At 47.7% G+C, this 14869-nt stretch overlaps 1 protein-coding gene across 1 annotated transcript in view; it reads right to left on the minus strand.

The window, feature by feature from the left end:
• Nucleotides 1–14869, minus strand: part of HTR2A (5-hydroxytryptamine receptor 2A) — a 347515-nt gene that overhangs the window by 320748 nt on the left and 11898 nt on the right. Inside the window, exon 2 of the mRNA XM_078656026.1 lies at nt 10942–11142. Within this exon, the coding sequence (XP_078512152.1) occupies nt 10942–11142 (201 nt within the window). The remainder of the gene's footprint in view (nt 1–10941; nt 11143–14869) is intronic.

Here is a 14869-nt window from a genome sequence, read left to right on the forward strand (position 1 = left end):
GAAACCTTTTGTTGACAGGGCTGACATGGACTTGCTCGTGGCAACTGATAAGGGACAGGAGCAAGAGAGTAATCCTCTCCCTAATCTCCTCTTTCAGAACCCTGATGAGGAATCAGTGGATGAAGAAGCCTTGGCAAGCAGCCTCACTGATCACAGCGGACTGATTGCAGGCAGGTCTTCAATCAGTACAGATACATGTTCTCCCTGACACCCAGTCAAACCATCTGGTATATCCATGAAGTGGACACAGGTAATAGTCTGCCTGTCAAGAATAAAATCTACAGACAGCCTGACCAGGTCAGGGACTGCATCAGGACAGAGGTCCGAAAGATGCTAGATTTGGGGGGTCATTGAGCTAGTCCAGTAGTCCTTTTCCAAAACCTCACACCAAGGGTTTAAAAAGAGAAATGAGGTTTTGTGTAGACTACAGAGGCCTCAATGCAATCACTAGGACCGATGTTCATCCAATTCATTTCTTCACCCTCTCACGAGCACTATCTTGAGCACTTTATTCTCCTTTCACAATGGAGCATCCATTGAAACTGTGAACTTACTAATATTGCATTATATAAATCGTTTTGAATATCAAGTTGATCTGATCAGTGTTTAATGATATCATTGTGGGGTGTTTTTGTTTTATTGTGGTTCCTTTTTTGAGATTATCACTGTTCAGTTGGACCAGTCCTTCCATTTACCATCCAAATCCCAGGGCAGATGAACTCATAGCTACTTTGGCCTCAGCCAGGTTTCTGAGTACATGTGACCTGACACATGGTTACTAGCAAATCAGACTAGATGAGGATGCCAAGCCAAAAAAGCATTCTCGACCCCTAGTGGGCATTATCAATTTATTGTGATGCCCTTTGGTCTGAAGAATGCATCTGCCACATTTCAGAGGCTGGTGAATAAAGTCTTAACAGGTCTGATAGCCTATAGTGCAGCATATCTAGATGATATAGCTGTCTTTAGCTCCACCTGGGAAGACGACCTGGTCCACCTCAGAAATGTTCAGGAGGCCCTGCAGGCCTCACTATCACGGCCACTAAATGCCAAATAGGGCAGAGCAAGGTTGTGTACCTGGGCCACCTGGTAGGTGGAGGCCAGGTTCAACCATTGGAGAGCAAAATACAGACCATTGTGGACTGGGTTGCTCCCACTACCCAGACTCAGGTCAGAGCTTTCTTGGGAATGACTGGGTACTACAGAAGAGTTGAGAAGGGATATGGGTCCATTGTGACTCCCTTGAATGAACTGACCTAAAAAAGGATGCCCAAGAAAGTTCAGAGGACAGTAAGCCGTCAAACGTCAAAAGGCAATTGATGACCTAAAGCAGGCCATTTGCACTGTTCACATCCTGCAAAGTCCTGACTACTCCAAAACTTTCATTATCCAGACAGATGCATCTGAGATAGGGGTAGGGGTGGGGTTATCACAACTTAATGCAGAGGGCCAGGATCAAGCTGTAGCTTTTATCAGCAGAAGGTTGACACCCAGGGAGAAACGTTGGTCAGCCATTGAGAGGGAAGCCTTTGCTGCGGTCTGGCCCCTGAAGAAGTTGAGGCCATACCTGTTTGGCACTCACTTCATTGTTCAGACAGACCACACGCCTCTCTGGTGGCTTAAACAGATAAAGGGTGAAATTCCCAAACTTTTGAGGTGCTCCATTTCCCTGCAGGGCATGGACTATACAGTGGAACATAGACCTGGGAGTAACCATGCCAATGCAGGTGGACTCTGCAAATATTTCAATTTAGAGAATGAAGACTCAACTGGTTAGTCTCATATCCTTATGGTTGTGGGGGGTGGTTGTGTACGAAAGTAGGATCTGCTTCTATGGTTACCCCCACTTTTTGCTTGATCTAATGCTGTTTTTGAGTAGTCTGACTGGGATCCTGCTAATCAGGACCCTAGTGTCTCTGCTTTCTCCCATAAATTGTTATGGTAAGTACTTATGTACATCCCAGATTGGATACTAGGGTACCCTTATCAGTCCCTAGTATATGATACCAAGGTACCCAGGGCATAGGTACCCCAGACGTCCCCCATAGGCTGAAGTATGTATTATACCACCTATGGGACACCATTCCAACTATCACTACAGGCCTGCCATTGCAGCCTGTGTAAGCTGATGTTAGCACCACTTACGAAAGATATAGGTTTCCCTATATCTGAGGTCACTGCACTTAAAACCTATAATTCACCCCTACAGCAGGCTTTTTCAATCCTGAAGGCAGGGTGCTTGGTTCTATGTGTAAGTGTGCCCCTGCATGAGCAGGACACCCCTATCGACTTTAAAATCCATTCTCTCGGGTTGTGAGACAGCCATATAACATTTAGCAGGGCACTCCATCATTACGCGATGACCATCTCGAAACTGGCTCTAACAAACCCTGTCGTGTTTGGTATCAAACATGTTGGAATCATACCTCCACACTGTGAACGGTGTGGGAGGTATGATTCTAAACACTGTAAAGGCCTTCTGTTTGGTCCTCATTGCTCCTGGTACCAGTCTTCTAGACCTGTACAGCACAACATGGCTGCTGCCGACCAGGGACACGATTCTGCCCTCCTTCTGCTGAGCCAGGCTTGAGGAGGGGAAGGCAGAACAATAGGCATCCTGTCAGAGGGAGGTTTGACCACCTCCCAGACAGAGTTTAGTGTATTGGGACAGGATGGGAGGACTTGCCAGCGCCACATAGTCTGCGTGCAGGGCACATTTGGTGCCCTCCATGCATAGTCCAGTTCAACCCAGTTCAGGGAGCCGTTGGCTCTCACTCTGGCGTGAAACTGGACAAAGGACAGAAGAGTATCCTCTCCCTTGTCTAGCCTCTCCTTAGGGAGGGACCCTTGTATTGTCCGAACCTTTTCCTTAGGGAACTTAAGAGCTTATTTGTGAGTGGGTCCCTAAATTAGTTCCGGGACACAATACAATTCAGACAACACTTCAACTTCGACCGTCTGGGCACTCTGGACTTCACTGGACCTCGCTCTGGGCATCAAGGCTGCAACCGTGAAGACTCCTGCTGCTCCGATCTCTTCGTCCTACTGGTCTGCTGCAACATCCGTGCCTGTGCTCCATACAGGAACCTGTCCAGGGCCTGCGGACATCGAAGGTGCCTGAAGGAAGGTTTTTCCCTTGAAGTGAAAGAGCCTCTTCCCTGCATCTGCAGGCACCGCAACTAAGCTGCTGATCCTGGACTCCTATGGACTCCAGAAGGCTCAGCAACCCAGGTGGTGGTTCTTCACATTCCCCGAGGCCTGCCCTGCCCTCTCACCAAGTTTGAGGCCAGTATCCCAGGGTCACTTTTGAATTCTTTTGGCTCTCCTGATTGCTCAGGCCTGCTCTGACTCCCCTGCTTGTGGTGAGTCTCCTGGACCTTGCTGGTCCCAACATTTTACCTTCTTATACTTCCAGTTCGGTTGCAGTTACCAAGGCTTGTTGGTGCTCCCGCCCGACACCGACCCCTCAGCTCTCGACATCCAACTTGGGACAGCTCGTGAGTGGTTCCTGGGCTTCCACAGCTTTGCCTGGTCCTCATAGCTGCAGCTCCAGGGGCACTGTCAACTCTTTTACAAAACCCAACATTGGTGGGCATTTGTCTTCCCTGCCTCCGGGTCACTTCCAAGTGGCATAGACTCTGTCCCCTCTGCTTTCAGGTAGCTCTCAACTTAAATCCACCCTTGGGTTCCACCGTACTCTTTCAGCTTCTCCAGCAGCAGTGGCATATTTATTTAAGTCTTGGATTGAGTTTGATGACAGTTTCCGACACCAGTTGACACCTTTGCACCCGGCTCCCCTGGGGCAGGTATCCTAGTTCTTAAGGTATCCATGGGTGGGGTGGCTCACCAACCTTCTGTCTTCCACGGGGTTTCTTTAGGGTCCACTGAGAAGGGTCCTTCTTATTTCAAACTGCAACCGCAACTTACTTGTTGATTTGTACTGAGAACACGGTTGTGTTCTTACACTGCACACAACCTCCATGGGGCTCCTAGATACTCACCTTGGGTGGTTCCTTGGGTCCCCGGTAGTTCTACGTCCTCTGACTGTTGTCTTGACTCGAGTTGTGGTTCGCATAGCTCTATTTTAGTATAGGGTTTGGTCTCCCCCTGGTGACCACTGTGTATTCTGTGCTACTTACCTGTTTCTATTGTAAAGTATTGTATGCATTGTGTATATCTACGGCTAGGAGATATTAGTATATATGTGGTTCTTTTTCACTTAATCTATACCTACAAGATTGTGTTCTGGTAAAACAAGCTCCTTTACATTCCTTCTGGACTAATCCTGAAGGTTGCTCTCCACAGCTACCACTTAGAGAGCTTTCTAAGTCCACTAAAATCACCACACGGGTTGTCTGGATCAGTGCAAGGTGTCCACTTACATACGTGTACATCATATACTGAACCAGCCTCTCACAGGTGCCTACAGTCATTTTGTTTATTTTGCATCGGTGTCCACTGATGGACTCAGAAGGTATGGTCACTTTAACTAACAGAATTGACCTCTAGTCACTAATCATGTATAATTCAGTTCATATGTAGAAGTCGCAACTACGCCCTGTAGAAACCATTCGGTCACTTAATCCACGCACAAAGCTAGACACATACTCGATTCCATCTTTACCTCCAGCGACAACATCAAATTCAGCCATGTCACAGAATTCACCTTTTAAACAAAGGTAGGAACCGAAGTGGACTATGTTTAACGGGGTCCAGTGTACAAGTCCGACAACTAGTAACACAAGAAGGGTACAAAGTTCCCCGGGCGAAGAAAAAGCTATGTGGGTGTACTAAGGAGAGCGAGAAGAGGGGAATTGGGGAATTCCCTTGTTGGAACTAAAACCCTCACACACCCAATAAACTATGTGTCATGCTTCATCATATGGGTTCTGCTCCTCGTCAGACTGGCGCTGCAATGTCTGACGGGCTCCCGAGACCGGGGCTCTTTAACGGAGATATTTTGTTCCAGCCATATGATGCATGCGTGTGAGAGGGCAGGGGAAGTGTAGTCGTGAGGTGAAAGTGAGTTAAAAAAGGTGCATGCATGTTTCTTGCCTTAATGGCAATTCTTCAGGACCATAAGTGTTCCGTATTACACTAAGAAACAAGCATTGAAAATGCAATAGGTCTCGCAGCATTAGAGTTAGTGCTTTTAGAATTGTTTATGGGTTTTTTTTGTAAATCTTTAGCATTTTTGTTTCCTGTAGCCAATGCTAAAGAATTTCAAAAAAAAAAAGCCATAAACATTTTTAAAAGCTCTGAAATGCAGTCTGAAATGCTGGATATATATTCAGTACAGATACACTATATTGTTAATGAAGACATAGGATATAATATGTTGTACTGTATACACACAATTAGATGGGAACGTGCTGTGTGTGTCAGCGATTGAAAGAGACTGCACTCAGAGTTGCTGTGCGCATCAGTAAACACCATACACATATACAATAGCACCACACCCAAACAGAGCCTCTCTCAGTCTGGTAGTGTCCCCAGGGCCAGAAGGGTCTTCAACCCATGCTGTCTCCCCTGGACATCATGCTTGGGGACTTTAGGGCTCTGATGCTAAAAAAATAAATATATAAATATTAAAGGATTTATGAAGTCACGTCACGTGCGGGCGCCCAGACTAGCAGTGTGTTTCAATAAAAGAGCCTGCGGCATGCTGAATTGGTTTCTATAGGTGGTCTTCATAATAATAGCTGACTGGCGTCCTCCCCCCATCCCCGCCTAAACCCAGAAGCCCCTCTTCATCCGCTAAGGAAGTGGTGACAAATGGCTGGGCGTCAGTGCGTGATAATGCGGCCCCAGCGGGAGCTGCCAGGGGTAGCGGCACGGCCCAGCCCTTGACCAGTGACCAGAACAAATACAGCACTTAATGGGCCGCAGTGAGGTGAGCGTGGCCGGGCTTCACCTTGGGAGCTCCTCTGGGGACGTGGGAGGGAAGAAAGGAGCGCACGCGGAGAAAGGCAGACAGTTGTCTACGAGAAGAAAATCGGGGAGAATGGGGAATGAAAGAGGCCGTAGGAAAACAGGAGGACAGGGGGTGACGCGGGAGAGTCTGGTAAAACCTGAGCCGAGCACCAAGAAGGGAGAATATACAAAGTGTACAGGAATAAAACTAAAAGAGAGAGAAGAGACGATGAATCGCAGAAAAAATGCAAGGGTAAGAGCAGGTGAGATGGCGGAGCAGGACCCTGAAGCGGAGTTCGGAGATAAGGAATAGTAGAGAAATGGACAGAGCGAAAGTGCGCGCAGAACGGGGTTGAAGTAACGAGGAAAGTACTAGGAAAATGTGTATGCAAAGAGGTGTGGGCGGAATTGAGAAGAAAAAGTAAAGCGATTGGATTGAGGCAGTAAGCAGAAACAAAGAGAGAATGACTGATGAATTAAGTGAGAGAAATGTGTGGAGAACAGATGAGCACGAAGAGAAGTGGGGGCGAGAGGGTAGAAAGAAAAGAGAAAGATGTGAGAGTAGGCGGGAGAAACGAGGAACTAAGGAAACAGAGGTAAAGGGAGGCAAACGTGTGGGGAGACGAGGAAAGCAGACGTGGCAAATGTTGGAGAAAAGAAAGGAACAGGAGATGGGCATAGAAGGAGGTTCAGAGAGGGAATAGAAAGGAAGGGATAGAAGTAAGGGGCAAAGAGTGACAAGTGAGCAAGAAGAACAAGACGGAGGGAAGAGAGGGGAGGGGGGAGGAGAAATGCGACACGGCGGGAAGGGGCAGGCAGGATGACTCAGGGGAGGGGGCGGAGCGGGGCAGAGCGGCATGTGGGTGTGAAGAACCGGGCCTTTGAAGTGAAGCTAAGCTTCACTTCAAAGGTGTCGGAGGAATGCGGGCGGCTGTGCACGCGCTTTTAAGCTCAATGCACATGCGCATTGAGCTTAAAAGTCACGGGCACTGCAAGGAATCGTCACGATTCCTTGCAAGTTAGATAAAGTCTGGATGAGCCCCTATAGTCTCGCTTGCTCGATGCGCATGCGCATCGACAGGCGAGACCTAAAAATAATAAGAAAATGAATACACAATGTGAGATACAACCTTAATAGGTAGATCTGTGGGTGGGCAGGCCAATTGGTCCTGCTTAGGTAATGCGACCTAGAGAATAAAAAACACATCACAGAGCAACGTAGTGAGTACAGCACTCTTTTGTATACTAGTACACATATGCTCTCTGTTGTACACACACATAAGAGTGAGTTAAGGCATAAACAAGTACAGTGGATATTTATGGAGAACAATTACCCTAGTTATGCAGTAACAATCTCATTTTGAGCAAGAAGCTAACAACAAGGAGAAAAAGGAAAAGACAAAAAGGAACGCTGCGAATGAAGCAACAGAGGGCTCTGTGCTTACCCCAGAGTCACTCACTCTTATGTGTGTGTACAACAGAGAGCATGTACTAGTATACAAAAGAGTGCTGTACTCACTACGTTGCTCTGTGCTGTGTTTTTTATCCTCTAGGTCGCATTACCTAAGCAGGACCAATTGGCCTGCCCACCCACAGATCTACCTATTAAGGTTGTATCTCACATTGTGTATTCATTTTCTTTCTTTATTTATTATTTTTTCTTTGTGTAGTACGGAACACTTATGGTCCTGAAGAATTGCCATTAAGGCAAGAAACATGTTGACCTGACCTGAGGGCTGTAGATACTATACTGTAACTTTTTCAAGCAGATATCTCCCCTCCCACCCTTTTAATTAAGGGAGTCAACCACGCTAATAAAGTCCATTGTGGATTGACCCACCTTTTTTAACTCACTTTCACCTCACGACTACACTTCCCCTGCCCTCTCACACGCATGCATCATATGGCTGGAACAAAAGATCTCCGTTAAAGAGCCCCGGTCTCGGGAGCCCGTCAGACATTGCAGCGCCAGTCTGACAAGGAGCAGAACCCATATGATGAAGCATGACACCTAGTTTACTGGGTGTGTGAGGGTTTTTATTCCAACAAGGGAATTCCCCAATTCCCCTCTTCTCGCTCTCCTTAGTACACCCACATAGCTTTTTCTTCGCCCGGGGAACTTTGTACCCTTCTTGTGTTACAGAATTCACCTTGACTGACATGCCTTCATTCACTTCCCCATCTACAATGCCCAGCATATTCTCTCCAAGTATCAAAGCATCTTTCACTGCATCTGGGGCAAAGAAACCGGGACCCAGTGGACACGGTCCCTAAGCACCACCAAGCCCGAAGTTTCAGCAGACCTTGACCAGGCCATCCAGAACTTCTCCACCTGGATCACCAAATGCAGCATTAGAGTTGCCCCGCAACAGCCTACAAAATTTCTAAACAAGCTAACTGGTACACCCCAGATCTCAGGACTACTAAGAGCAACTGCGTGAAGCAATGGGGCGTCACTAAGGACCCCTCCGAAAGAGCCGCTAACAAAGCAGCCCTCAGCAACTACCACCTACGCATCAAGGAAGTTAAGAGAGAGGCCATCACTGCCTGCATCGACACTGCGCCCAGCCACACTAAGGAACTCTTCAAAATTGTCAAGGAATTCTCCAACCCAACAGCCACTGAGAACACTATCCACCCATCTCAAGAACTCTGTGACACCCTCTTGGAATACTTCCACATACAAAATTGCCACTATCTACAACACCTTTGATCCCAACCCACCACTCCCACCCTCAACAACATCAGCCAACCAGTGAACACCAGCCGCATGATCACCACCTGGACTCCTCTCACCACCCTGACCACTACAGCCATGTTGCCCACCCACTCCAGGGTGCCTACCGACCTTTGTCACCTCCTTCTCTTGAAACTCTGAACCAATTCAATCAGTATGGAACTCACTGGCATCAACAACACCTCCATCTCCATAGCAACCTTCTCTGACAGATGGAAACACCAGAGGTCAGACCCCTTGTATAGATACCCTCTGCCAACCCCAACAATCTAAAAAATTACTGACTGATCTCCCTGAACCATTACCCAACCAAAGAACTCGAGAAAGCCATCAACCAATAGCTTCCCAAATACCTGGAATAAAACCACCTACTCCATGCCTCACAATCAGGATTCTGTGCCAACCACTGAGACTGCACTGATTGCTGCCACAAACTTCAGAGCTCTCCTTGACCGTGGAGAAACTGCGGCCCTGATCCTCCTCAATCTCATTGCTGCATTTGACACCATCTCCCACCACCCTCATCAACAGACTCCACAACATTGGCATACAGCAAAGTACCCTCATGTGGATCGCCTCTTTTCTTATATGTCGCACACAGAGCATCCAACTGCCTCCCTTCACCTTCGCACCCTAGGACATCATACGCAGCCTATCCCAATGATCATCCCTAAGCCCCACCCTGTTCAACATTTACATGACACCCCTCGCAGGCATCATCAGATCCTACGGACTCAACATAATCTCATATGCAGAAGGAACTCAACTAATCCTCTGGCTCACTGAGGACCCCTTAAATGCCAAAACCAACTTCTGTGACGCCATGACCAACATAGCCAATCGGATGAGAGACAACTACCTTAAATTCAACTCTGACAAAACAGAAGTACTGATTTTCAAGAAGAACACTTCAGCATGGGACCACACTGGTGGCCAGTGGAACACGAACCAACACCCACACCAATAGACCATGCACGCAACCTTGGCATCATCGTCCACAGCCAACTGACCATGAAACACCAAGTCAATGCAGTCACTTCCTCCTGCTTCACACCCTTCGCCTGCTCCGCAGAATCATCATATGGATCCCAGCCAACACCAGAAAGACAGCCATGCAAGCCCTCATCACCAGCCGCCTCGACTACGCAATGCTCTCTACGCTGGAATTTCCACCCAGCTCCTCAGAAGACTCCACAACATACAGAGCGCTGCAGCCAGACTCCTCTTAGACCTCCCCAAATGGCACACCATCCCCCCGACCTCAGAAACCTCCACTGTTGCCCATCCAGAAGAGAAGCCAGTTCAAGATCCTCACGCATGCGTACAAAGTCCTTCACGATCAAATACCATCCTTCTTATATCAACCAATGACTGAACTTCCATCTGCCTGCAAGACACCTGCGCTCCTCTCTCGCCCTCGTACCCCCCCCACCGACGCCCCCACATCTGTTGCAGCCGAAGCGGGTGCTGCTTCTTCACCTACATCACCACCAAGACCTGGAATGACCTGCCCCTCCACTTCCGAACATTATTAACAACCACAGGGGCTGTCCAAAAACCCTGGACCCGGGACAATCAGTTATAGCATCAAACAATAGGTTCAGGGAAGGAAAGAGCACATCTAAAACTATACGTGGTCTATCTGAGAGGAAAGTGAAAAATAGAAGAAAAATAAAAATACAAATAAATGGAAAAGCCTATAGAACAATGTTATCAGTATCACAAAGAATATTTATTATATACAAAATCATTAAAAACAACTGCGCTCAAAAATAAACAATGCTGGTGTACATGGAAAAAACATATGACAAAAAACAGACATGTGGCACATAAAACTATTACATAGTAGCAAAAAGGAACAACATAGACAGAAACATAGTGTCCTTAATAAATGTGGGCCACCTCCGAACAGCACCCTCCCTGACGGACTTCAGAAAGAAACTTAAGACTTAGCTTTTCGATTGAGACAAGTCACTCTCAGCACCCAGATTCCACCAGGGGGGAGAGTGCCGCGCTATATAAATGCTGATTGATTGATAACTGGCCAACTAGGAATATGACACCTGATCAACTCTTAATATGATACCTGTTTAATGGGTAATGTAGTCACTGCTCAGCTGGTATTTTCTGTAGATGCAATGGGGGGTTCCATCCACATCATCCAAACACCACTTCTGCCCAGACCATTGACACTGATGTGATTTTCATCAGACAAGGTGGCTCGGTTTTCAAGCAATAGCACCTTAAGGCAATTTCAGTTGCAGTAGAAGAAAGGCGGCCGGCACACTTACCAACAGATATGGTCCAAACCGCAATGATTTTGGTGAAGGCCTTCTGCCTGGAGTTGAAGCGGCTGTGGTGGATGGGATTCCGGATGGCGATGTAGCGGTCCAGGGAGATTGCGCAGAGGTGCATGATGGATGCCGTGGAGAAGAGCACGTCCAGGTATATCCACACTGCACACAGCTTCCGGTTCAGGGGCCATTCGTAGTCTGCAGCGGGAGAAGCGAGCAGCCTTAGATAGGAAACCATGGAAAAACCTCATTTTCATCAACTTGTGCATGCTCGCTTTAAATAGAGCTCTGCGTAAGTGTCAGATGGGTGCAATATCACAGCTAGGATCTCTCGCTAACAGCCTGCTCTGCTAGGAGATTCACAAAACTTCGTGTTAAAGAAGTCCCCAGGGCTTAATTCTTCACATTCAATAGGAGAATTACGAAAATGTACTACCAGTTTACATGGAAGGCAAACAGGCTGTCAAATTGTCACTGTGTGGAAGAAGGTTGTTGGCTCTGTGGTAATTTCTGAGGCGCGGACCTATCTGGATGAAAGAGTAAAACCTGTATTGAACTTGAAAATAAATAAGTGGGTGCTGCCCATGGAGTGATCAATCAAAACAGGCACAGGGAAGACACCAACTGATAATAACTGACCTTTTTGCACAAATCGGAAGACTGTGATGTAAAATGTTCCACCAGCCAATCAGAATGTGACTCACTTTTTCTGCTGCTGCGTCATCTTTTCAAACTACTCATTTTAACACACAACGGCCGTTAACAGGCATTGCTGAGGCATCAAGTGCATGAGGCAAAAGCACAGAGTCCATGTAAGTTGTTTAAACTAAAAAAGAAGGAGCTTTGTTTTCCGGCAAGCGTTCTAATAGCCCCAATTAAGATATTAAATAGCATTCTCGTGGGCATAATCAGGGCCACGGGAAGTATGCGATTGTGCAGCTACGTAGTTTTTTTTGCATAATTATGGGTTTGCTGCATTTGCCACATAATCCATCATCTGCTGCATAATCTGCAGATTTTTACTCAAATGGTTTAAAATTTCCCAAAAACGCAAAGACACGTGTTGCTGTGCAGTGGAAGGCTATTTGAAGAGGTTTACTGGTCACCTTTCTGTTGCTTAGGATGTTTAACTGGTATTAATGAAGTGCAACCTATGTCCAGACATTAACAAATGTGAAAATCGTAAAATAATGAAGTAATACTTTCATAAAATATGCAGCATTGTGCTGCATAATTTAGCCGTTTGCCACATAATTTAGTCAAGCTTGCCACATAATTCCAGTGGCCCTGGGCATAATTCACCTTCACCATCATTCACCCTCATTCACGCTCAACTACAGCTCAGAAACCATAGGATGGGTGACGGGCAATGATCTCATGTTAATATTCACTGTGTGTGAGTAATAACGTTTTAATATATTTCAAATGTAGACAATGACAAGCTTTATAATATGCACAAGTTTTATTTTTTTCATGTAGTGCCTAATATATTATGAGAACATTTCACAGAAAGAATAGCACATGTAATGACTCTTAAGTGCGTGCACACATATGACTATCTGCTTTTTTACACGTTTTTTATGCAGAATTACTAGTATTGCTCCTGACAAACATCAGGTATCAAAACCTAGCAAACCATTTCTCTTTGTACCAAACTGGCACAACACTTCCGTCCTTTCTACTTCAAATTGTAAGTTGTACTTTGCTTCCAGTATTCAATTTAATTCAACAATCTTTTGGATATAAAATATCCATAAAAGCACAGAGCAAAGATACCAGCAAATAGTGTGCATTAAAAACATTCCATAAATAATACAATAAACACATGACTTAAAACCGTGAGTACACAGGGACCTATACATTGTGCAAAATAACGCAGCAAATTCATCATAAACTTATGATTAGGTCAGACCAATAACAAAGTATTTCACAAAATATAGCAGCATAATGTGGTAAAGTGCAAAAGGCAGAAGGTTTGAAAAAATAGCAGCAGAAATATTTTCAGGACTCTATCCAGTGTGAGCAGTCTAGTACATTAAGAACGCAATCAAATAAGACTATAGGGTTAAGATCATAAAATACGTAACAGCATTTTTCAAGGGATCAATCAAAGTCCAAATTCAGGTTCCTTATCAACAATTTTTTTTTTAAAGGAAGTACAGTCAGGTCTATTTATGAAGTGTTCATGGAGACACGTGAGCGGATGGCCATTTTCAGAAAAGTGTTAACGCGGAGGATTACATTTTCCCCGTTGAGATTAAGGGTGGCTGTTGGACTTGGCCCCTTTTCCCCAAAATGTATCGCTTTTCACCCCCCCTGTTTAGGATGTCTCCCCCATGGTAAATAAAGCTGTATAGGCCATGTGTGGTATGAGATGCCCGGTGTAATATGAAAATGTAATGCAATGGTGTGCGCACCTGTGATAACCCCCGTTAGAAATGTACCCTGATGGAATGCTGTATTTAAATTGGATGCCATGGCTATGTGTTGTGCCACCTGACTGCAGTAGGTTAGCGGTCTAGATTTTAGGTACCCAACCATCCCTGCTTTTGGTGGGAAAATCTGGCACCCAGGGTGTTCTACTCCTCCCCTTGAGCCAGTTAGAACTAGTTTGCCAGAGAATTCTAGAAGGCTCTGGCACTGCCTGGAAGGTGGGGTGAGGGGCATATAAATATGGGGGATGTGCCACCATGTGCTGAGACAGAGCAGGGACATGGTCGTGAGGGAACCTGCTGCCAGGGGGTACCGCCACTTGGGCCTGTGTGCTGGACCCTGCACCCATCTATCACCCCTCCGCTGTCCCCAGGGCTAATGGAAGCCCCACTGCTGGAGTTCAGGCGGCTGTTCCCGAGGAGGGTCACGCTGCAGTGGAGGATGGTGACAGCCTACCGCCCTGTTTTGATGAAGCTCCCACTGACTGTTGACCTGGCCCAGTAGTGCCTGCTGCTCTGCCACCCAGCTCCTGGAGGAGGAATCCGGGCCCCTAGCGCCTCGTGAGTGCTGCAAGTGGAGCGCTAGATTTCCATTGCCCAGGAGGCGGGAAGCGCTGTGAAGCCCTGGATGAGTGCTGCCTGCTAAGTGCTATGCTGCCTGAGACCCCAGCGCTGCATCCGTGCTGGCCAGGAGGTGAGGAGCCGAGGCCTAAGCGCTGTATCCGGAGGACTGAGCCCCCAAAGCGCTGTGCCACCTGGAAGCGCTGTGGGGCCCCGGAGAACTGTTTATTGGGGAGTGCTGTGTTGCTAAGGGACTGTCTGCCTACAAAGCACTGCATATAGAACTTGCGCTGTGCCTCTAAGCGCCTAAGCACAAGATTTTGCCCCCTGGTGCTTATTTAAATAAAAGCGGATGCCCACCCCGCATAATCGCCGCCAAGAAGGAAATCACCGCTGCTGCCCGGGTACCTGAGAGCCCGTGCTGTGTAACTCCAATCACCGCTGCAGCCCGGGAATCGAGGGGAGAGAGTGCTGGGTGCCTGGGAGACGTGAGAGAAGCTGCCCGGGCTTGCCGCTCTGGGACAGGAGGAGGCGCCTTTGCCGACGCGGCCCCCCCCGGAGTCAGGAGAGGGCCACCGCCATGCCGCAGTAGGCCGCCAGAGGCCTGGGAAGCCAGAGAGGGCGGCATCACGTGGCTGGGGCGCCGGTGACGTCACCGACCGTGCTCCCTTGCCGCGCACGGTTTGGCTGCTCGTCCGAGCAGCCGGAAGAGGCCGACGGAAGCCCCGGGTCCCAGGGGGGAACCCGGGTGAAGCCGCAGGAGGTGTTGGGGGGATCCCGTGGTGAGGAGGGAGCCCTGTTTGTGCAGCGGAACCGGAGCGGAGCAGGAAGATTGCCGCGCGACAACCGCAGGACCGGAGGAAGCGCGGGGAGAGCGGGAGCCGACCCCGCCTCCCCCCTTCGAGGGAGTGCTGCAGGTAACCTGCGGGGCT

The sequence above is a fragment of the Lissotriton helveticus genome, chromosome 8, assembly GCF_964261635.1.
Source record: "Lissotriton helveticus chromosome 8, aLisHel1.1, whole genome shotgun sequence".
Lineage (NCBI taxonomy): Eukaryota > Metazoa > Chordata > Amphibia > Caudata > Salamandridae > Lissotriton > Lissotriton helveticus.